Here is a 25,132-nt window from a genome sequence, read left to right on the forward strand (position 1 = left end):
CTTCTCCCTGCTGACATTGTCGAGTTAACTTCGAGTTGAATTTCATGAGTGACCACAATTCACAGGCTGGTATGGTCTTCCCAGGTTCTGTGTGATGTGAAGACGTTAGCACTGATTGGACGGTTACCCGGTTTGTCCCGCCTCTCCATGTATGCTAAAGTAGTTACAGTTGGATCTCTTCTTAACTTATTCCTACCTTTCACTAAACTAAATCAGGTCTGATTGGATGTCGTTGCTGGCCAATAATTTCATCTCGTTTTTATTCATTGACGAAAATGTCCATTAATTTCAGCATCGTTTTTATTTTTTTGAAAATGAGAATCATGCAACACGATCCACAACTTGCTAAACATACAGTATACCTTATAGACATTATTTCACAAAGTGTCTAGCTCTTAAATACAGTTTGATCATCTTCAGTCCTTCTTCATGTTTGCAGAGTCATTATTATTTATACATTTGTTGTATGTGAATAATTAATCACACTCTCTCTCATCTAGAAAATGTATAGCTAGGGTTCATGTTTGTTTTCACAAACAAAAGTTTTATATGCCACAATATGAAAAATTTTTGTCATGTTTGACAAGTGCCCTTTCTGTTTAGATATAAAACATATAAAATAGTTTGTTTTGAAGACAACACCGTTAACGCAGATAACGGCCCACCACTAGTTTTGAGCTTGAATGTGGTTAAACTAAACAGCACCCACAACATTTTGTGTGATGTATTTGTTAAGTGTGATGTATTTGTATTTGTTTAATCCTAGGATATCAAGTGTCATTCAACCATGACACTTACCCATACCAATATTGCATTAACTGGGGTTAGTTTGACTAGTGTGAGAGTCTGTTTGAAGCAGCCATTTGTGGCCCTTTATAGGTTAATCCATGAGAGATGAGAAGGAGTCCAAATGGCACATCAAATAATGGCTCTAAAGACTGGGTTGCAATGACAGAAAATGCAGCTAATGAGGCTGTGTGTTGAAATCAGTAATAGGAGTGAAACTAACAAAGAGATGAGTACTGTCTGACAGTAACATGTGCATCAAATGGTAAGATCATCCTGCATTTGGGAAATATGTGATTTATGCTGTTCAGTTTATTTGTGTCTTCTGAGTCCAAAAGTCTTTAAGTCTTACTCATGTGTTAACATATCTATAGCCATCACTGTCCTACATAAACATTTCAAAGCTCTGTGATTTAACCTTGAGTGTTTCAAATGGAACATTCATATCATACTAATTTTCCCCTCATTAAATGTATGGAGGAGGCCAGTAGAAAAACATGGGTGTTTTATTATGAGGATTTAAAACATGCGGCAGTGTTTTGTTTTGTTTTTTGTTTTTTTGCCGCTGCTGCTGCTGAGTAATTATGGCATTCAGAGCGGTGTATCTCTCACCTCCTGCCTGCAAGGAAAGGAGGAGATTCTGAATGGATGCTATAGCAGCACCGAGCCTCGCACGGCCGTTGCCATAGCAACGTGGGTCGGGCCCGCTGCGAGAGGGAGGTATAAAGCGGCCAGCACTCCCCGACTGAGACTCAGAAACTCTGGAGGAAGCTGCCAGTGACACCGAGGCGGAGAGTGAAGAGCACGGTGGCTGACAGGCTCGCGCTGCCCCCCCCCCCTCAAACCTGCAAACCTGAACCAGAGGCTTTTCTGCCATGCTGCGGCCCAAAGACCTGTGCCAGGGCTCTGGCGTTAAAACCTTTCTGGATGCCATGAATGGCGGCAAGGTGCACCTGGCCCGGTTTGTCTTGGACGCTCTGGACGGGCGCATCGTGAACGCGCGAGCTGAAGGAGGACGCTCGCCGCTCATGCACGCCGCGTGCCTCCAGGACCACGCCGTCCGAGCCAAGTTCGCACATCTGCTCCTGGAGAAAGGCGCCGATGTCAACATGCAGGATGAGCACGGGCGCACGGCGCTTAGCCTGGCGTGCGAGCTGGGCCACCTGGACGCCGTCAAGACCCTGGTGCAGTTCAATGCCGACCCGGAGCTCATCGACAGCTGGGGCAACAGCGCTCTGATGTATGCAGCCTACGGGGGACACAGCCAGGTCCTGGAGTTTCTCGTCAGGGCTTTCAAGAGACTCGGGCTGAAGTTGGAGCGCACAAACCACGCGGGCCACTCTGCCGCACAGGTTGCTGAATGCTTAGGCCACACCCACTGCGTTCAGGTCCTAAGTACTGCGGGGAGGAAGGGAGTGTGCTCTGTAGAGCAGGCTGAACAGACAGGGAGAGAAGGAGAAGGAGAAGCAGGCCGGCCCAACCGCCTCCCACAGCAGATTCTGGAGAGGTTCTCAAGGCAGTCCCATGGTAAGAACGAAGAAGCCTTGCCAGCACTGTTTCAGAGGCAGGCGAGGATTGGGGAGGGGAACGGTCAAAAGAGGCGCCTCAGTCAACACCAGTCCCCTGAGAGAACGAACTCAAACTGCTACAAAAGTTTGACCAGATTCTCAGAAGGGCATTTTCAAGAGGATGAGCAACATGTATTGTTCACCTCAAAACAGATCCAAAACTCTACATTAAGAGAGGTCAGCACAACGAGAAAAATAAACTTTATCTCAGAATCTTGCCAGAAAGAGGATGACAAGTCCGAGGTGAGGGAAAATACGGCTGTCTGGGTGAAAACAAAGTCATTCAGCCTAGACCTCAGAACAGGAAGAAAACAGTCCTACCAGGGCGAAGTGCATGATGTCGCCAATGCCAGTAAATTCAAAAGAGCCTCTCTTCAGGATGAAAAACCCCTGATCGCGAAGTTTTACTGCCATGGCAACAGCTCCATAAAGACTGACGACTCAGACAAACCGGTTAGGACATCGAGAGAACTTTTGAACGGAGTCAGCCCATTTGCAAGTGCACATAACGACGCTGCGAAATCACAGAATGATGATGACTCTAAAGGAAAAACAGAATCGCTAAAATGCGGTAGTACTGCCAAGAATGCAAGACAGAATAAACTTTTATTCACGCGGGAGGAGATCGCACCAGAAAGGATTAAAGTTCGTCCTCCTGGATTCGGAACCAGATTACTGCGACGATTTACAGCACCTGAATTTATGAAACTGGTTAGGGATTGTCCTTCTGGCGGGGGGTCAAATAAGGGCAAAATCGCTCGGTCAGAAACCTTTCCTCTGTCGCATACGCATAAAATAGTTAACAGCCAGCCAAGCGTCGACAGCATAAGCGGTGTGAGGTGCGAATTTGAAGGTAGTCCTCCAGTTACTCGCGCCTAATCGACCGTTATCATATGCCAGTGACAACTCAATCAACAATTCTATACAGGGATATTTTTGCTTAATTTGCCATGAATAGGTGACAGTTTAACAATATGTACATTTTTGGACTCTTTTCTGGGCGCTGATTACGCGGTCTATTCTTGGCTTTATGGTAAATGCATATGCATTATTGCTTCATTCTTTAGAAGTGACAGTTTTATTTACCTTGCTAATTGCTATACAACGTCATACATTTTATAATATTCCTTCATATATATATATATATATATATATATATATATATATATATATATATATATATATATATATATATATATATATATATATATAATATACTATTTACAAGCGGGACGATTAAGGCAGGCAAGGATTTATATAGTAATACGTTGAATAATTGTGTTCCATGTATGTATAGTATATGTGTAATTTGTTTACATACATACACTATATGTAAAATAATAACTACCATACATTTAACTGAAACAAATATCAGATGTATCTGCATAGCCGTGGTCCTGTGATCTTTTTGCGCATTTAACTATGCATATTGTGAATGTCAATCATATATGTTCTGTGAACGAAAGTTAATAAATGCTTGTCCAGTTTACCACAGCGCGTGTGGATTTGTATGTGTGAAACCACCTCTTATTCAGTGTAAGCTACTGTGTGTGTGTGTGTGTGTGGGGGGGGGGGGGGGGTGCGTGTGAGAGCTCAAGCAAACTACTGTACTGCCCCTGAATATTCAATATGCATCCTTTATTCACTTTACAAAATTAAAATTGTGTTTAATTTCATGTTATGAACAACTAACATACAAATACAACCACAATGATTCATGTTTGAATTGCTGAAAGAATTCAAAGATAATGTACATAATGTACTGAGCTGGTGAGAGACGGGTCAGCGTGAACCAAACCATACATAACCAGTGTGCTTTACCTACACCACCTTTATGACCATCACAGTCTCTTGTCCTTAGCAGCACACATACACACCCAGACACCCATTTAAAAAATACATAAATTGTTAAGAAAATAAGTCACAGTACAACAGGCTGGATGTGGAAATGCCAACATGAACATTACATCCCCAGTGTAAACATACTCTCACTCTCTCTCTCTCTCTCTCTCATACACACATGCACACAAACTCTGTAAACAAACACTGAAGCCACCTTTGACCTGTTTCAGAGGGTGTTCCTTATTTCATTCATACTTCAGTTATAATGCTGGCAATGCAATTACAGTATCAACTTTTAACGTGAATGTATATACATTATTCCTTCCTCAATTATGCATTTAAAATCCTTTCAAGCTGAGATGCAATATTTACAATTTCCACATTTTACAAACAATTCACAACAACTTTAAGAAAAGTAGGTGGGTCAGTCCACTGGAGGGAAAAAAACGTTCAAACAAACAAGGAAAACAATAAGTAGCTGAATAATTAGGACATATTCGGTGGGTTCCAATGGCTCATTAAAAACAGTTGCAGCCACAGTACTTAAGCGATAGTCAAGTCCTTTCACAAATGTAAGATCTGTCTACATGGTTCCATTGTATAGGTCTGCAAGCTGATCCTGGACAAGGTGCAATAGTCTCACTGTGCGAAGAACACTGGTTAAGTATCGACCTAAGCTGGCCATCCTGCGCCTTTCTTAATCGCAATAATAAGTAATGTTATTTGCTTTAACTTAACAGTGTGACTTGAAAAAAAATGTCACATCATAGTGTCCAGGCTGCTGTCAAAGCTTCCATTCCCAGCAAAGTCCTATGGTGCAATTCCTTTAGACTCCAACGACATCAGCATCCAGCTACAGTTGTTGTCATCCTGCTCAGACCGGGGAAAAGTGCTTGTAGCTTGTGCCTTTTCGAGTCCACAGCAGCTGCATAGCAGGCTATTATGCTCACCAGTTTGCATCTGTGACACCCTGGTGTTGGACGTTCAGGCCCGGAGGTCCCGGGGGAGGGGGCTCCTGGAAGGAGTAGCCTACATGGATGCATAGCACGGAGGTGAGAAGGAGAGGGTGGGGCTCAGCAACGAGACATGCGCTTGCGGTATTGCTCCACTAGGGGCACCAGGCACTGCGGAGAGCTGCTCTGCAGGAGGAAAGGGTGCTCGAGAAGATCAGTGGCACTGGCCCTCTCTACTGGGTCCCTGGTCAGCATGCGGTCCAAGAAATCCTTCAACACTGGAGACACCTGTCAGAGGAGAAGATGATGGGCCATGGAGGATCAAGAGAAGGGTGTGAATTATTCAACAGTGTGGACTGGGGCAGATATCGTGCACTTTGTATGGCTATTTGGAAGTTTTGGATTAGTTGGATTTTATAAATATAGATGAAGGATGTGTGTGTGTGTGTGTGTGTGTGTGTGTGTGTGTCAGTTTTTACCTGCTGAACATTTCGAACGGTGGGTGCTGGCTCATCTCTCAATCTCTTCATGGCAGTCACTGGGGTTTCACTGAAGTAAGGAGGCTCTCCATCAACCATCTCTACTACCATGATGCCCATAGACCACACATCCACCTGGTGTCAGATTTCACAATGTTCCACTTTCAGGTCACAGAATAATAAGTGTAAAAAGCATAAAGCCGAGCTTTAGATGCTAGCAAATGACCGATTTGATGTTGTACAATGTTACAATATAGCAAATTACCTCAGTGCCATATGGTGACTTGGAGATAACTTCAGGGGCCATCCAGTATGGTGTCCCCACCAGTGATTTTCTCTTAGGAATATCTTTGCTGATCTGAGCACAAAACCCAAAGTCTGACAGCTTGATCTGAATGGGAAAGAAACACTGGATTGTTCTCTCAGGTGACTTGGATAAATCATTGCTCCATCCTTAGCATGATCCACTGTTAAACACTCCTGATAAAAAAGGGATGGGAAGAGTGGAAAGGAATGACAGAAAGATGGATTCAAAAAGACTGGAACTCACCCTTCCGTCCAAGGACAGCAGGATGGAGTCACTCTTGATGTCACGGTGGATAACGCCCTGTGAGTGGAGGTAAGCCAACGCCTGCAAGACAGCCTCACACACTGTGGCAATCTGCTCCTCACTCAGTCTGCACAAGCCACACTGCTCTGTTAGCACTGCAGGTCCAGGTCAATATTCATCAGTATTAACACTCATATGAGTTGCATATGCATGCTTGATAACTCATGATTTATTTTCTTATGCATACAAACATTTTACGTTTGACATAACAATTTGATTCTATACACTGGTTCCACATAAGTTGGTCTGAGGTGTGATATCCTGATTACTGGTGCTACTCGGGTAACAAGTTTTATGCTTTGTATTTGTTTTTGGGGATCTATTCAGACTTCAGTAAAAGGACTAACTGGAGAAGGCTTCATATGCATGTATAAAATTCTTAATAGCTCATGTACTGGTTCATTTGCAATCAAGTAGGCCCTACCTGACACTTAGGCTAACATTTGTCCAACTGGAATGTCAAAGCCAGTTTGGAGTTTGAATATATAAAGAAACAAAGCAGGACAGTGGATAAATAGCAGTCACTGTTTGTTCTGTTTTTTTATATGTTCAGTTTTTCAGACCAGGTTTCCCTCACAACACTGAAAAATCTGTCAAATTATGTAACTGAATCTGAACGTGCTCTCAAAATACGCAGGGCTTGTGTGTCTCTTCAGATGCTAAATAAACAGTACACTCCCCCTTGTGGCTGAGATAAGATGCTACATGCTAAAGAGAAGGACTCCAGAACTTAAGTAAACCCTGCAATATGACATCATTGCACAGAGCACCCAAACTTCCTGTTAACAGACAACAAATTAAAATTGTAAAAAGAAGGAAGGACAAAGTTCCTTTTATAGCCTAAGGAAAAATAAGTGCTTCAAGTCTTAGTCGATTTGAACTAAATTGTAATTGTAAATTTGAGCATTTGAGTTTCAGAGCAGCATACAAGTATTTATCACTATAACAACCCCTGGGAATCAGACCCATGGCACATTGTTAGCACCCATAATGCTCTGCTCATCAACCAGGTACAGATCCACCAAAAGTGTACCATGTGCCCATCTACAGTGCTTCACGCTGGAGCACCACAGCCGACTGCTGAACCTGCTACACCGGGTATACAACCTTTATTTGAATCATTATTTTGCTGGCACCATGTCGAGTGCTTTTTTGTTGTTGTTTTGCTTTAGATTAAAAATCTCTTTGTGTTCTGCCCACTTGCACATCACAGTACCTTGCTCTGCCTACTCTCCTAAATGATGTAATAATGTCCCATTACTGACAAAATTAAGCTTTAACACTTAAGAGTCACAGGTGCTGAATTTTTTAATGGGGGGTTGCTTTAAATTTGCATACCTGGTTTCAGACACTATGTTAGTGAGAGCCCCTCCCTGAAGATACTCCATGATGACCCAGAGCTCCTCCTCCACCAACGCACTCTTAAACATCTCCACCACGTTCCTGTGTTGGTAGTCTCGCATGATCACCACCTGCAAATGCAGCATTGCAAACAAACATTGCAACAAAAATCATGTGCCTCTACTTATACTGAACACATATTTAAATGCAGACCACATCTAAGCCAATATACATATAACGCAAATGCTGTTTACCTAATGACTGCAATTGCCATATTATCATGGTACATGTCAGAGCTGTGTAAGCTCTAAATAAAGAATATGTGACCTCGTTGAAGAGAAGCTCTCGTCGCTGTTGCCTCCGCAGGTCCATCATCTTAACAGCCACCAGGCGGCCACTGTGCTTCTCGCGCGCGATGCACACCACACCCGTGGACCCTTCGCCGATCTTCACAAAGTTCTCCAGATAGGAACGTGGGTCACCCTTGTCCACCACCATCTGCAGTGCGGCCTTGAACTGCTCGTGGGTCACCTTGGGTGGGTCGGGGGGCGGGCGTGGTGACGGCAGCTGCGGTGGCCTGAAAGCAGGTGAACATGTGCCCGGCGGGCTGGTGGCCAGTGAGCCGGTGGGCGATGGCCGAGGCTGCGATGGGCTGTCCTGTCGGGGGTAGAAACCCGGGTTGGGGCAACCCGAGTGCCTCAGGAAGGGCTCCGGTCCGCCTGGCCGGAAGCCAATATTGGGCGAGAGGCCGATGGTGTAGCTGGAGGACGAGCGGATGACGCGGTGTGGCATGGCGCTGCTAACAAGAGGACTGCTGGCACCACTGTGGAACAAGCTGGGCTGGGGCCTCAGACCCATGTCCGCCTGTAGCTGTGCAAAGGAGAAAGAGAATGATGGCTGGTGCCCCAAGGCCTGACGCCCTACACACTAATGCAGCCTTGCCCTCCTCCCGCTTGTCGCCATCCGGAGCATTCCGCAGGCATGCTGTGCGTGCTCAGAACATTTACTCCTGGGAGCGTGAGTGCTTCCAAAAATAGCAGCCCTGCACCACAGGGACGTTGCAGGACTAAATGCTTTATGTCACTTTTTTATCACCTTGAGAAACCATCAACATTAATTAAACAGTCTTACGCAGACTGGGGAGTGTGCCAGCCTACTTTATCGTTAGAGACACCGGCAATATAAATAACAGATACGGACTGAAGCCGTCTTTCACCAATACATGAAACTGTAGATTAGAATGACAGCATTATTCCAAGGTGACTATACATATGTGTTGTAAAGTAAAGGTCTGTATTTAAATTTTTATGTTTTCTGTGTCTAAGTTCTATGACTGTAATTTATTACATATATTGTATGCAATTATGTGGCATATTGTATAGTATTATTATTTTATATTTAAGCATTAGTCCTGTGGGGAATTCCACTTGTCAGAGAGCACAGCTTCATAGGGCTGTGCTATTTTGAACTGAACCTTACATCCTGCAGTTATTGTCAAAAAAAAAGAAAGCATCCCATAGATGAGGAAAAGGGTGTAGGAATGATTCAATGTTGCAACATCACAGCAAATATATTCTGCAAATGATCTCATTATAGTTAAAAGTGGAGCACTGACATTAACCCTATGAGGTCTAATGCTTACTGTTATCACTAATGCATGGACATGTGTTTCCATACATCGGGGCACTTTTTTATTTGGCCATGTTATTCATTTTATTTCAGAATACATTTAATCATTTGATCTCTTTGAGCTCATGTAAATTTATAGATCCCTATGGGACTTTTTATATATACTTTTTATAGGACTTTTTCAATCTCAAGCATAGAAACACCTAGAAGTGAATAATAAAATGACAAAAGCTATGACATTTTTAAATATATACTTTGCAACTGAACAGTGAAACAAACACAGTTATTTCTTAAAGACAATGATATTTGATAACAGATCATTCTTCAGATCATTACTAAGCATACATAAAGCTTACCTTCAGGTCATAAGAAGAGTATGGTCTCCCTGGGCTGTTTTGTGGGTGAACCAGAAGCCTGTCTGCAGTCCTCAGATCTGAATTGAGAGCCATATTGTCACATGGGTCCCTCTGCATGGTCATAGTGGGACTATAGAAGCAGGAGATAGGCCTTGGATTGTGAGACAGTATTATGGGAAACTCCCTCCTCATCATCAGCCTCTCATTGGGGCTTCCCACATCCCCGCCCACGTACACAGGCCTGGGTGGTACAGGGATGGGTGGTGGTGGAGGGGCGGGCATGGTGGGCGGAACCATACACCCCTCTAGGGAGCCAATGCTGACCTCATAGGTGGACTTGGCCCTGGGCAGCACGCCATTGGGCTGCAGGTTGACGTTCTTCTTTACACCCATGTATGGTGTCCCACTCTCACTGTGGACATTACGTGGCTGGTCTCCCCATTGCGTATGGGCATTGGGATCAAGGTGAGGCTCAGTGCGTTCCAGGTCCTCATACTGGTAGGTGTCACCTTCAGCCACTTCCCCTAGGCGGCCCAAGGATTGTGCCCTCTTGCGGGCAGAGGGACTGGTCTTGCGCAGAGAATTGGAACTGCTCACTGACAGGCGGCTCATGTCTGACAGCATGGCAGAGATATAGTCGCCATGGCCAATGAAGCTCCCACGCACGATTGTCTGAGAGAGACATACAGAGAGAAACAGTTGGATTAATGCAAGCTGAGCAGTGTAAATTCCCCCAGGAAATTATCTCAAAATTACACTTCTTTAAACCATGCAATTTTGAGATAAAGCATACAATACATTCTTTGACAAATGAACCTTTTGTCCAAGCACTCCTGCTCATTTTGCAAAATGATTTTTACATTTTTTTTATTACATAGTCAAAAAAGAGCTGACTGGTGCAATATTTCACAAAAATAAATTACAATGACGGGGGGCAATAGTTTAAAAATTATGAAACTGTACATTCTTTCCCTAATTCTCTTATTGGTCTCCATGCAGAAAGCTTTTCATTTTATTCTGACTTTGACCTTTATTTCAAAGCACGTTTGCAAGGGTTTCTGGCCACAAAAGACATTTTCTATCAATTGCCATGTGCTTCAGTTCGTCTATCCTTGACTAGGAGTACAAAAGTACCCTGAAAGAAGACAGTATGCACCACAGTGGTTCAGGAACGCAGACATGGTTAAGTTGTCAAAAGAAAGCCCAGAGGTCTGTTACTCTAACTTGAAGTGAAGTCACGCTTGATTTCATGTGAGGGCACTTTCTCTGGGGCACGGATATGGAGGGGTTGTGCTCTTAGTACTACCATCTCAGCAGCCAAGGTAAGATAAGGTACAACTCTCATAAAAAAAACATTTGATAGCCCAAAATGACCTTATCCAGAAATGAAAGCATGTGGAATCTTTTGTAATATAGTTCTGACTAGCATTGTTGTACTGCACTTATTTCCACTGTATATGCGAATGCATATATAAGGTTTTGCTAAGAACAGACATTGAAGCCCTTAGAGCCACATGGATGAGTTTTATGTGTACTGCATGTCTGAGAAGGAAATATTGTGCAGTGGCAAAATGAGGGACATGGGATGGTCCAAGTACCCTGCAGATAGCCATGTGCTTGGAGATGAGTTTTTTATGCATGAGACTGGCACTCGTGGCTAGGCAGTGTGCAGCATTATTAATTGCCAGGATGTAGTAATAAATCTCGGTGCCCTCTAAGGGTTCTCATCTGAACATAGCAGAATTGTTAGTCAAGACACATGATAGATAAAACTGATATGACAGTAAGTTAAAAAGAAAAGCATGTGGTGTTTTCTAAGCTATTACCAACAGGCCATCTTAAGGAAGAGAAACGTTGTGGATTTGAAGAATAGGACATAAAGTTTGTGGATGGATGCCCAAAAAGCTGCTTTAAGTTCTAAGCTCAGATCTGAAAACCTGACCTATATTCAGAGCCAAAGCACAAAATCATAATTATATATATAAGCTACATAAAAGTCTACCCCTTTTTGTGTTTCTAGTGTAACACATATTCGTGTGGCCTCTGTCATCCAGGGACCATGAATGATGCATCCTAAGTGTAGCGATTATCTGCTGAGCTGGAACAGCGTCATTTACGGCTGATGAGATCAATGTGGGAAGTCTCTGCAGGAAAGGTTGCATCCATGTGCAGTCTGAGGTCTTTTGGCTGTGTTGCACTTCCTTTTGCATGACTGCCTGTCTGCTGCAATGTTAGAATTCAGTTAGGATTCCCAGGATTCTGTATCAATGGCAAGAACTTTCAGGTCTGTCTTACAGAAACCTTTGTAGGGCAGTTGAGAGCAGCCAGTAGTTCTAGCTGCCAAAGATGTCCCTCAGGGCTCAATGCCAGGCCTTCTTCTCTTCTCTTTGTATACTTACACTCTTGGTGATATATCTTCTCATTGCTTCTCCTACCACTGCTATACTGACAACACCCAATTAATTCTCTCCTTTCTGACTTTCTGACATTCAGATATCCAGGCATGTCTCACCATGCATGACATTGCATCATGGACGACGGACTACCACTTGAAGCTCAACCCAAGCATAACTAGTTTATGTACATCCCAGGAACTCTCAATCCTTACCATGACCTTACAGTCTCCTTTGAACATTTCCTGGTATTGCCATAATGTACTGATTGTAACATGGGCATAGCTTTGGATAATCAGTTTTTTTTTCTCAACTCATGTTTCAAACCTGACTAGGTCTTGCTGATTTCTCCTTTGTAGCATATGAATAATTTGCCCCTTTCTTTCACAGAAAGCTACCCAGGTGCTTGTGCGGTTTGTTGCCAACTCAAAGCTAAATTACTGCAAATTGATACTTGCTGGTCTGCCTCTAGAGGCAGTTCCCTTCAGTGGCTTATAGTAGCTGCCCACATTAGACTCATTTACAACCCTGAAGTTCACCTAAAAAGCCTAAAATTGACCGGCCCTTCCATACATGATGACAATGATCAAAGCCCAATCCATACCTTCAGTACTTTGAACCTCAGTTTTACTTCAGATCTCAGGACAAGACAAGCATCGAGACCATTCTCTGCCCCAGCTTCCAGATGGTGGAATTAACTTCCACTGGCTGTCAATACAGCAGAGTCCCTTGCAGAAGATCCCATAGAAGATCCCAAAGAAGAAGAACAAGATCCCAAAGAGACTTGGTGCAAGAACTTTGATATTTGGGAGAATATAGATATATAGAGGCATCTGCTGTGGGAACATTATCTATGGTAGACCTTTTAGCTCAGAAGCTGCACTGTGACTCTGGGTACATTTGTTCTGCCAGTGTCTGTACGCAGGTCAACAGGACCAGAGCAAAGACGTTGCTGACAGTGTTGAGAAGGAAGATGCCTCTGTAGTGGTAGTCACTTCTCTCACCCTTGTTCTTGTAAAGGGTGATAATCTTGGTCTGCCTCATGTCCTGTGGTATAGCTCTTTTTTTGTCAGCATTGGCTGGTGGAAATAATATGGTATCACCCCCTGGGACTTTTCTTTGTATCAAACTATTGATGGCCTTGTTGAGCTCTTCAACCATTGGCTCTGCATAAAGTTCTTTTGTGGTCAACAAGCACTCAACAGCTAAGAGGACGTTCTTTCTGCAGTACAGGTTGGAATAAAATTCTCTCTATATACTGACCTTTATGTGTGATAACTTCTCCAGTAGAGGGTTTTGAGAGGAGCTATATAGTTCTGAAATAGTGTACACCTGTGCCATCATACACTCCCTAGATGTTGCTCAAATCGATGGATAACTGAATGCTTTCACTGACTTGAATCCAGTATTCATTGGCACAATGGCTTACAGTTTGTTGAATTTGTTGTTTGTAGCCCTGAGCATCTGCAAGTCCCTAGCTGTGGGTGATTTTTATACTCAGTAAAGACGGCAAACATGGTTTCAATAGTGGGTGTCATCTCAGCCTTCAAATTACTGAGTACCTTAACCACTTATCAGATACCTTAACCAGGCCGCATGTTACCCAGCTGTCTTTAAAGTTCAGGAAGACTGGTGGAGACATTTTAGTCCTCTATTCCTGGTGCTATGGCACGCTTCTTTAGGTGCAGCCTGATCTTATAACACCCCAGAGAGTGGTCAGTGTTGAATTCAACACTAAGGTAGAATATTCTTCATGGCAGCATGCCTCGTAAGGATAAAGTCTATTTAGTGCCAGTTCAAAAAGTTAGGTCCGGTTAGTGCCAGTTTTGTCAGGACACCTTGTGTTTATGTTTGATCTTGACAAAGGAATTGGTGATGCGGAGGCCATGGGATGAACACAGCACAAGAAGTCATTGTCCATTTTCATTAATTTTTCTCATGTCAAACGGTCCAGGGCAGGATAGTTGTTAATTTTGCTTATTTCTTCTTATTATTGTGGTCTACCTGTAACCTGTGGATTTGGTATTGCTAAAATTCAGTGTCATAAACCTAAAGTAAAGTTGATGTTTACAGGGTGTGGAGGCAAAGGGAATGCCATGAGTCATGGTCAGTGCACTCTGGAATTAAATGAACCAAGAGAATTAGTTATCCTTTGATATACTATTGTTGATGAATGTGAAGTTTGCATAGAATTTGGTTTTTAGCATCTGGCATTGCTGACAATGTTGTGGTTTAAACGCTGATAAGGGCAATGGAGCCTTTGGTGGTGTCAAGTTGAGGAATCTGAAGACACAACAACAGAGTTGTTGCCTAGTTCTGGCAAGCCCAGCAGGCCGCTCCTTACTGCAAAGCCTACTCTGTGTTCTATGGGCTCATCAAAACTCTTTCTTTGCCAGGAGAACATGTAGTCTTTCTCCTTCAGTGTGCTTGCGTTTGCCAGCTGTATTTCCTGAAAACCAGCAATATCTGCATATCTTGTCATAATTGATGACAGCTGTTTTTCTGGAGTCACCAATGTCCTGAATGTTTTCAAATATGTTTTCAGATTGTTGTGTTCTTTTTCTTGGTTGCAGCTTGCTCTTTCTAATCCCCCTGCACCCAATGAAGATGGTAGACCACAACAGGACAGCACCTTAATGGCTGAGGTCTGCCCAATTTAAGACAGGCATTAGCAGTCCATTGAGACTCCAAGACACGTCCCACCATCAGGAGCAATCCCTGGTGTCCCACTCTGTGGCAATCAGGTGATGACTTAGCCAATTCCACAGGCGAGTTAGGCAAAACTAGATATCCGTCTCCAGGTTATAGGTGCACATTGGGATGCAAGCCTAGGCCATGTGATATGGCTGGCAGGATGTTGCCCAAGTAGCATTCCCCTTTCCCCCAACCTTGGTGATGCAAGGAGCAAAAAAGAAACTAAACTTTCCAAAAACGACAGAGATTTTAAATCTTGAGTGTCCTTCTCCTAGATAGGCTGCCTTACCAGGGTAACAAGTTCTATTCCTATCTACTCTATCTACTAAGCTGTATCTACTCAAAGTGACTGGTTGTGGGGTGTCAGTGATCCATCCTTGCCATCCATCCATCCCATCCATGTAATACATGTACTCCTGAACTTAACGGTTATAAGGTGATCATTACATGTTAGAAGGCTAGAAATGTTGGTGGAAAATGTGTGCTTCACTGATTCAGTTTTTTCCACAATGAAGATTAAATGACTTTCCCCCTCCCCACCCTACAACCCCATCTTTTTGAGTATTTGGTCATACCAAAATACTTTCATAAGGCTGCCTGATGACTGAGAATGTAGACCTCCCACCTTCTTTGGTTTCAGATCCACTGGTGTTATTCTGGAGGGGTCCACCATGGGTCTGGGCCTCCGGAGGTTCTCTATGAGGCTCTGCCATTGTGTTGGTAGGCCCACAAAGACTCCACGTTTTGCGTCGAAAGAGGTATGGACTCGGTGCTCGAAGTTCTTTGGTGCAGAAATTTCTGGCCTCTTCTTCTTCTTTTTGCGGAACATTGTCAGGTCCTATACTGGGAACCTGTCCGAAAAAGCTTGGTGTTATTGGATGAAACCCAATCTACAAAATATACTATCTACAGAAAAGGTTTACCCTTGCATGTTATGAATGCAGTATCAAATCAAATCAAATTTATTTGTATAGCGCTTTTCACAACACTTGTCACAAAGTGCTTCAAAGCATATCAAAGGCTTCTCAGTATTTTCAGCCATTTCTAATAGTGTAGTTGCAATTTTAGACCTTAGACATAATTAAATTTTGTTACTTCATTACAAAGTTACTGCATTACAAGCATACCACACATAATAGGGAAAAAATAAGAAAACAAGTAAAAGCCAACACATTATTTAATCTTCAAAGTGTTTTCTGACTGCTAGATCTAACCCTCCTTTTATGAAGTATCTTTAAACTGTGTTTAGGATTATACTTAACAGCACCACATGCAGTTCACTTTATAAACACCTAATCACACATACACAGGTAATTAGAGACAGAATAAAGAAATCCAATACAGGTATTTGTCCTGGTTCCAAAGGACTGTTAGTAGCCTGCATTACAGGCTTTCCTCATGTTCCATCTGAAGTGCACATCCCCCTTTTGTCTAGTCTGGCTCTTGTGGTTTTGTTTTTCCGTTTTTCCATGCTTCAGAGTGCCGCTATCGGCTGTGAGTCAGATACATTTGTGTTCACATGGGAAATGAAGGATAGCTGCTCAATTAAGACTTTGCCGTCGCACCTGCCCTTTCAGTGACAGACAGCTCACAAAGGGACACTGGCTCCAGCCCCAGGGTTACGAGTGCATTAGCGGAATGAAAAGACTCACTCAGGAGCCAACTGTCCCTTACCCGACGTCCGCTAGTGACTGCAAAGGTGCATTTCTCTCTCTAACTTCCAAGGAAACCAACCGTCAAGTCCAATAAGGATTCTTTGTTTTTATTTATTATTTTTAGATGATATTCACTGACATTTAGCACTTTAGGTTTTGTTAGATACTTTTTATGTACAGAAGATGAATGATATCCCAGCATGAATTAAATTCTACTATCTGGATATAGTGCTGGTATCCAGATACAGATCCTTGGCAGCATTAAAGAGATGTTTCAGGCTAACACTAAGATGAGCTTGGAAAGGGAATAGTGAAACTGGATTTGAGCAGTAGATTACATGATGTAATGTGATTGAGCAAGTGTTTAATGCTCTAAAACAACATTTAGTCTGAAGTTGTCCTTAGGAAATCCTGGACTACAGCATGCTTTCGAGCCAGAACAGACAAATCCATGCCTCACGTTATTTCTTCTACTTGCAGGCAAAACTTTTAAATATAATATACACTGTATGTTCAGTGTATATTCACAGATGCCCGCTCATAACAAGATTCGGCACAGTGGGATGCAAGATGCTAGCAGGTAGAGCTTCAGTGGAATGCCTTAACCAAGTATCTGGCACAGTATACAGAACATCTGTGCCCGGTACAGGCAGAAAGTTGTGAGGTCAAAGTAGGACACATCCCCCAAAGTGGTGGAGAATGACTGAGTTAAGATCTTGTCCAGTTACAGACTGACAAAATGGTAATGGCTAACCAACTAGTATAGTGTAGTATATACATAGTGTAGTGTAGTATAGATTTAGAAATCCCAAATAATTTCAGGACCAAGAAAAGCCAAGAAATACCAAGAGCTGCGAGCAGAGCTAAAAAAAAATGTTGCAACCAGAGCTGACTCCGCTAGGATTTGCATAAGCATATTGCTCTGTGCTCCATGTGTATACATGATAAGGGGGCCGGTGGGTTTATGACTGAGTCTGACAAGAACATGATCACAGTGGCATAAGGTACTCACATCATGGAGCTAGGTGCTGGGTAGGATGGGAAGTGAGAGAACACAGTGTATTTACTTGACAAAAGCTGACAAGTCAACACTTTTGTGCTGTGCAATATGTACAAAATACATTGATCTTAACATCTCAGTGTATCCTGGCCATTAAAGGACATAAAATATTTAAAACCAGAAGCAAATAGTCAATCTCACTTTAATGAGTGAAACTGTAGAGTAAGGCAAGTGTGAAGCATGAATAGTGGATGATGAGTACTTTGTGCTTTTTTCTGTAAACTACAACTGGTTTAGACAAATCTATTTCATAGCTAATAAGGAGGGAATATGATGGTGAACAATGTTAAGTGTGTCAACAAATGTCAACACTGTCAAATTAAATGTTTTGCCTCAGTTTGTTTCACGTGTACAAGCAGATCGATGTGTATTTGTGGTGGGATGAAATCTAATCCAGTTTGTGCTCTGACTGCAAGTGATAACAGCGCCAACATGAAACATGCACGAAAGCGAATCAATGCTGTCCAAATGGACTGTGGTTTGGTTTTCCCAGGTATTGATTCATTCTGAAGCATGACCACTCATTCACCCACCGCTCTGTAAGGAGTCTCTCTCCTTACAGCCATGCTGGGTGGGGATTCAATGTATGTTAGTCTTTAAGCTTGTTTTGTTTTACACAGTGTATTTAGCCATTTTTCAGCAAGCATCCTCTGAGTTCTTGACTTGCCGTCATTGCGTTTAGTGGAGGCTTGACACTTTTTGGACAATACTTAGGGCATATTGTCAGTCTTAGGAGTCCAAAAAACTTTGCTTAGCACTCTTAAACTAAAGTGACTGGCTTGCTGTTACAATGTTTTAAAGGTCTTCTTAAAGGACATTGTAGAAGTGCAGTTGGATTTTGAACAGTGCTGAATACATGTTCACTTGAGCTAATTGAAAATTTGATAGCACTATCGATTTACACACTTTAATCTTACTGAGCTCTGTTTTCAACAGCACATAAGTTCAAGTTCAATACCCTATTCAAAGCAATAAATCAGAAATTACATAAATTGTATATGGAAAAACATATCTGTACTAACCTTTATCTCGCTGCACTGAAAACCTATGGACAACATAAGCTTTGTAATCCATTAAGATATGACCTAGCACTGTCCTTACCCAATCAAAATGCTGCAACCCAAAAGCACTACACAAACTATAAGAGCTACAGAACTGCTGAACTCCTTACATCTTAGTCTGACTTAGATTTGCAGTCCCATTTTATTTTTTCAGTGTATCTGAAAGAAAGTAATAAAGACTATCTGATCAGGAATAAATGAAGAAACTCTGATCAAGAACTTGACGTAATGGCTCAAAGCTGATTGATAGGTATTGATCGACTGATTCATAGCTATAAGATGCCTCCAAAGTTTGTATAAGCGCTTCTGTCTGGTGCTGTCATCAGCTGGTTCATGACTGTGGGACAGTTCAGAGTATCAAGGTACAATAATACAAGGTATACAGTACATTCATAGTTATGACAGCCACTGCAATCCTGTTATTTAATTCATTCGACTATAAAAAGCTATTATAAAAGCATCCAGCTACACCGATATAAATTGTGGTTGGTTAAAAATTCAAGTGCTGATTCAAGTGCTGACATTTGTGTATGTAGTGTTAGTTCTTCATTATCTAACTCTGAATTCATTATTAAGTCATGCATTAATTAATTATAACAACTCGATATTCTCATGAATATGTAAAAGTCCACCCACTATAAACAAATAATTTTTTTATAAGGTTGTCAACGAGGCCTATAAAAACGGGGCCTATACTAAATTACAGCATTTCATAGTACTGTACTGTTATGGCAGGTGTTTAATCTGTGAGGAAGATGTCTAATCATGTTTGATCATGTTTGCCATATAGAGTGCTCCAGCATATAACAAACCCACAGCTGAAAACATTACTGCCCAGTACCACAATACTTCTGTCCACTTTGTTTGAATTCCAGCCATGCCATGTGTCTTCTGTAGGCAGTGAGATCTGACTACATGCTCATAAGGCCCTCTCTGCAGTTACAGCAAAATCAGTCAAAATGTACTTGGCTCTGATTCTTATTGACCTCTCTGTATCCTTCAATACGTTCACTGGTTCCTCCTGCCTATCTCCACCTTCACATCACAAGCAACACAGCCTCAGCCTGCCCGGAAGACCAGCATACATGGAGAGGACCCATATCTGCTCCATGCAAACTCTCCAGTCATGCCCACAAGGCACAGTGTTCCATTCTATCTAAATCAACTCTCTTGGCGATGTCTTTACATGCCTTCTCTTACCGCCATTTTGCTAATGACACGCAACACATCCTTTACTTATTAGAGACTCTAGTTTTGACTCGTAGGTAAGTCTGGCACATATCCCCTCCTGGATGGTTGCCCATCACCTAAAGCTGAATCTGAGGAAGATCTGCTATGTACCCATGGTAATACAAACAGAGGCAAAATAGCATTACATGGTCTGATTAGATATGCCCAGTTTTAAGAGCACAACAGGCATGGCATAGTTTTGGATGATCAGTTATCATTATCAGCACATGCTACCAAACTGACTCAGCTTTGTCCCCTGCACCATAAGAAGTGATCCATTTCTCTCCAGAGACGACTCCAGAATGGTTGTTCAGGCCATTCTTATCTTATCTTTGTCCCAGGCCTTATTATGCACAAGAACCTGATAGGTAACCATTAGATACACCTTCCTCACAGATGAAACACAGATCTCTGACCAATTTCAGGGCTGCTGATGAATATATACAGTAGTCAGAGAATGTCTAAAGACAAAGTCAACACGTGTATGTCCATGGGATTGTGTGTGGGGGAGGGGTGTAAATATACTGCACAACAGTGCTCTACACCTGCAGAAGAGCCAAAATAAAAACATTTTTTCAATTCAACAGAAATTCAGTTATGCTGCTACCCACGTTGCAGGCAGGAACTGTAACGAGGGGGATTAGCAGGGAGTGTGCCTTCTAGATTATCCAATTCTGGGATTACCACTCACTGTTCCATGGAGAATTTGTGTCAGCCAGTGTGTTGTGATTGGACGGAATACTTTGCATGTGTCAAGGCTGGAATTAGAATAATCTGAGCCGAATTATGCAGATGGATTTGTTTAGCAGTATGGACAGAATCAAGAGTCAGAATCAAGCGATTTTAAAGAGACAAGAACTTCAGCACATTCCTTATTGAAATCGTTTTGCACTTTGAGTGAAATAAGATTGCTGCGTGGTTGTGTGTGTGTGTGATGGAGGCATTCTCTGGAAATAACAAACTCTTTGAAAAGTACACACACTCTTACTTCTACACAGATAGAGTTGTACACATGTAGAATGTACAGATGTTTGTTTTATGACCTTTGATTCATCAGTTAATTTTCATTCTGAGTTGCTTCTCACCTAAGTGTTCTGCCTTTGTATCATCCACTTTTATCTGCACAAAAATGGTCTTCAATATGCTTTTGAACCCAGAAACCCAGAGAGAGTACATTACAATGCATCAACCTCATCATGCGGTGTTATAAATTTGTTCCTCCAGGCTGGATTTTAAATTAAATATGGAACTACTGTTTGTATATAGTAAACCTTTAAAACAATACTGTGTTCTTCACTATAGTGAGCTATGCAAACTATCCTGTATTATATAATCAGAGACAATTACTGGTACTGTGTGCAGCTGACAAACTTAATCATTAGAAACTGAAATGTTAAGTTGTGCTGGTTTTTTTAATATATATTTTCCATCTTACATTTCAAATATCTATTTAAGATATTTTCTACTCTGCCTTAATACATGTATTATAGTATTTTGTGGCTGAGATACCAAAAATACCAAAAAAATAGTAGCTGCTTCTATGGCATTTTGTTTCTGACTACATGTTTATTACATTGACTGGAAGACAGAAAGAGAATGAAGTGTGAAGTCAGGAACCTGACAGGCCTCACTATAGCTCTCCAGTTCCATTATTCACCTGCAATTTGCACCGCCTCTTTTCTTGAGATGGCGTGTCCACACATATCAACCTTGTTTATGTACCGTGGTTAAGCAATATTCTGTGGTACACAATACTCCAGATGCAAAATGTGTTGAAAAAAAAGGCTTTTCTCCAAATTGGAGCTTAACTTGGCCTTGAGAAAGTGAAATACCCTGTCTGCTCTAGTTTCTGCCATCTGAAAGAGCAGAGGTTTTTTGACAGCAAACATGTTCTTCAAAATTCCAGTGACACAAATACTGTGATCCAGGACTGCAACGGGGAGAGAAATGAGTGTGTTTAAAGAGCTTAGACATCATATCAGAGCAGCAGATACCGCCATGTTTTGCCACAAACAAATGCAAGTTTACCAGAGCCTTGTTTTCCAAGCTAGAAGCCCTAGTCTTTGGCATTTCTGATTTTATATATCTATGACAAATTATTTTCATTTTTCATACATTCGTTTAAACTCTGTAGCCTTATAAATACACAAAACTCAAGCAGTACAACGTCAAACGAATGCCTCAACCTTGTTCAGAGGGTGCTATGACTGTCAATGGAGACCAATGTAGATCTATAGCAATTTTTTTTCTACTGACTCTATCCCATGAGAACCTTGAGAAGGCCTTGAAGTAGTGAGTATGTGTCTGAGTCAGTGTCACCTCTGTGCTTTGCTGCTTTGGCAGATGTGCTCATGGTTTTCACCTGCCCTCTGCTCAATTCTCTCCTCTTAGTGGAAAAAGACATACACATTGGTCCAATAAGACAAACCAGCTTTGGTGTAATGTATTTGTAGTAAATTTCCCTTCTGAGATCTACTGAAGTAAACTTTCTTGCAAAAGGGGAATCCTTATATTACTCATCTTTTGTCTTCAGTATGCCTCCACTCAAAAGAAAACAGATATTTTTCCAACATTTGCTTTTCTGTTTCCTATTTGGTTTATCACTCCCCTCACTCTCTTATTGGTTATTCATTTTGGTCTTATTTTGGGTTTAAAAGCTGCCATGCCTGCACATTTTTGATTTTACATTTTAAACCTAAAGCTTAATACATTTACCTTTCTTATGGCTTGTCCGCGACCAAAATGGACTTTTAGTTGACAAAGCCTACTGACATACTTAATTTAATGCAATACTTAATGTACATGAGGCGAACAGTGCAGTGGTTGAACAGGCGACGTCTCTGTAGAGATGTCTCTGCTTGGCCCGTCTGCTCGGCTCATGGCATCCCAGATAACCTGTTACACACCTCCAGTGAGACGCACTGTGAAGCATGACCGCAGATGCCCTGGGGGTCAGCGAGAGATCAGCACTGACAAAAACCATAACGTGCGTGGATGGCTCAGTCTAGTTGCCAGGCACCCCATCCCTCAATGTCACTCCTTTCCCCTCCGTTTCTTCTTTTAGCTATGCTCTAACTCTCCCACAAAGGACAGGCCAGCATCGAACCTCAGAAACATCAGCTCAGGGACTGCTGAAAGTTAATTAAACCCTGTCATGAATGCAGTCTTGCAGAGTTTATGGGGTTATCAGTGCTTGTGGCACCCCTCATCAGAATGATAGATAAGTGTCATGGTTCATTCACCACATATCTCATTTGTTCTTCAGTCAAGGTAAAACATTCTGTCAATGCAGTTTGTCTAGAGTGGAACTTCTGATTATTATTTTGATTGTGTTATTATACCCATTAACTATTACTCCTGAAGGAATAAGTCAAATTCTGTAAAACAGTAGCCTACCAAATACAGATCTGTATATAATGGTATAGGTGGCAAACTAGTAGACGTGGAAAACACAAATGACTGAATATGTGGACATTTTTATTTACAGATCCTTTTGCCTGATGTTTAATCAAACTGTCTGCCAGTTAATCGCATCCTAAAATATCTTCCTGCATTGTGATTCTCACCTTTGTTAGAACTTGCTAATTTAACCTCTGACAGCTGGGTACATATCTGAATTCATTGCTCAAATGCAACTTACATAAACTTTTACAACCGACAACCGTTTATTTGGCGCCATCACTAAGCACAGATCCCTGCACTTGTCCACCTCATTCACTGGGACATCCTGTAGCAATGCGTGAAAACAGTCACATGGAAGAAGGGGGAGTGAGCCACTGGATCTGTTTTTCTCCTCTTAGCGATGACAACACAAGTGAGAAGTTTCTAGCCTCACACCCACTCTGCAGCAGAGCCCCACAGCCCTGATCTGAACATCAGCTTCCATAAGAGGACCAGGAGATTTGGCATTGGCCCTGCGTGATGGGACTTATTTGGGCCGCATCACTCTGGCCGCATCGGGGAGCTTTTTGGCATAAGTACAGCCTGCTGCCAGCCTGCCTGGATCTGTACACCTGAGCGCGCAGCCTCTAGCCGGCGGCTAACGCACCGTGACAGCAACAACTGGCCCAGTTCTCCACGCTACGCCTCCTGAACACCCCCCCCCACACACACACACACACACACTACCACCACCACTCTCACACCCCAGGGACCTCCACTTGCCATTCACCAAGCTGCCTGAGGAGGATGCAAGAAGAGCACTCGGCTCGGTCTCCGGAGCCTCACCACAGGGTGGCCGCTAGCAGGCACCACAAAAGGAGAGCAAGAGTAATGGGAGAGAGAAATGAGGGTGTGTGGTGGGGGTGCTTGGGTGAGGGGAAGGTGAAAGCCCTTCCAAAGCAGAGCAGTGCTTCAGTGGTCGTCTTTTCAATCTCACCCTCACTACCACCGAGGCTTGGTGCATTCTGGTCTCTCCCTCCTCCTTGGCTATGTCTGTGTGCATAGTGTTGCTTTGCTCTTTACTGCTGCTCATCAATGAGCCTCAGCATGCACCCCCCCCTCCCCCCCACACACCTCCACTCAACCCCCACAAGATCACACAAGCAAAAAATAAAAAAGACCATCTGAGGGGAATTAAGACCTCCGGATCAAAAACAGAGAAGCATGTCTGCTTACCTTGCCGTTGCAACGAGCGCTGAAGGTTCTCTCCTCCCAGGAGAGGAGACTATGTGAGCGTGTACACACACACACACACACACACACACGGAGGGGAGGAGGAGGGCTGTCTCAGGCAGCCTCACGCTGCAGGCTGACGCTTGCCCGAGAAAGCCCGATGCGCTGCTCCCTCCGGGCGCCCGTCCGCTCCAGCACTATCGCCATCGCAGAGCCTTTGTCGGAGACGAGTCGTCCAGGCCTCCGTGCGTGGCCACTCCCACCCTCGCCAGCTCCTGCTACCGGTGCAGCGCGGCAGGCACTGCCGAGGACGCGGCCATGCTGAGAGAAAGGGGTAGCGTCCGCGGCCAGAGGACACGACGGACTCATAGAGATGGCTCTGCGCTCTGCTCCCTTCCCTTCTTTGCTCGTGCTCTCACTCCCCCTTCTCTTGTTCTTTCTCTCCCTCTCTCTCCTCCCTCCCTGCCTCCCTCTCCCCCCTGTGGGCGGTCCTTGCCGAGCGCCTTTCGGTAGGAGCGGTGCGCGCGGCCGCTCCGTTGCCTCTCCGTGACGGAGCGGAGGCGAGCGGCCCGTCACCTGGGAGACTGTTTGGCCGAGCGGCCCGCCCCCTCTGCCTCTGTGCTGAACCTTGCACATGAGCAGGCAATCCGAGACGGTGAGGACAGCCGCACCTCTGAGGTGTCAAGTGCTCATACAAAATCCATATGAAAATCCCAAAGCCACATTATTAAGGTCATAGCAGGCAGTGGAGGCTTCCATTACATGAGCACAAAGAACTGCAGTTATGTAGTATGCATAATTCACAATACATTCTGAATACAGTATGTTACAAATAAATAATTAAGACTTTTTAGACAAAGA

At 43.1% G+C, this 25,132-nt stretch overlaps 2 protein-coding genes across 3 annotated transcripts; one reads left to right on the plus strand and one right to left on the minus strand.

Annotated features, from left to right (window-relative positions):
* The first annotated feature begins 1,563 nt into the window (after positions 1-1,563).
* Positions 1,564-3,454, plus strand: ankrd63 (ankyrin repeat domain 63). Its single transcript, XM_076978566.1, has one exon. It carries the CDS (start codon positions 1,662-1,664, stop codon positions 3,231-3,233), a length of 1,572 nt encoding a protein of 523 aa, XP_076834681.1. The 5' UTR covers positions 1,564-1,661; the 3' UTR covers positions 3,234-3,454.
* A 519-nt stretch (positions 3,455-3,973) lies between these two features.
* On the minus strand, positions 3,974-24,830 carry pak6 (p21 (RAC1) activated kinase 6). 2 transcript variants are annotated; one of them, XM_076978780.1, is made up of 9 exons: positions 24,275-24,830; positions 15,277-15,502; positions 9,565-10,236; positions 7,907-8,449; positions 7,577-7,710; positions 6,179-6,305; positions 5,894-6,019; positions 5,629-5,763; positions 3,974-5,437 (listed from the first exon to the last, which is right to left on the minus strand). In XM_076978780.1, the coding sequence occupies exons 2-9, from the start codon at positions 15,478-15,480 to the stop codon at positions 5,270-5,272; spliced, it is 2,109 nt and encodes a 702-aa protein (XP_076834895.1). In that variant the 5' UTR covers positions 15,481-15,502; positions 24,275-24,830; the 3' UTR covers positions 3,974-5,269. The 2 variants fall into 2 exon arrangements, with proteins under 2 accessions (XP_076834895.1, XP_076834896.1); XM_076978781.1 differs by lacking the exon at positions 15,277-15,502.
* Between the last annotated feature and the right edge of the window lie 302 nt (positions 24,831-25,132).

The sequence above is a fragment of the Brachyhypopomus gauderio genome, chromosome 17 (assembly GCF_052324685.1).
Source record: "Brachyhypopomus gauderio isolate BG-103 chromosome 17, BGAUD_0.2, whole genome shotgun sequence".
In the NCBI taxonomy this organism is placed as follows: domain Eukaryota; kingdom Metazoa; phylum Chordata; class Actinopteri; order Gymnotiformes; family Hypopomidae; genus Brachyhypopomus; species Brachyhypopomus gauderio.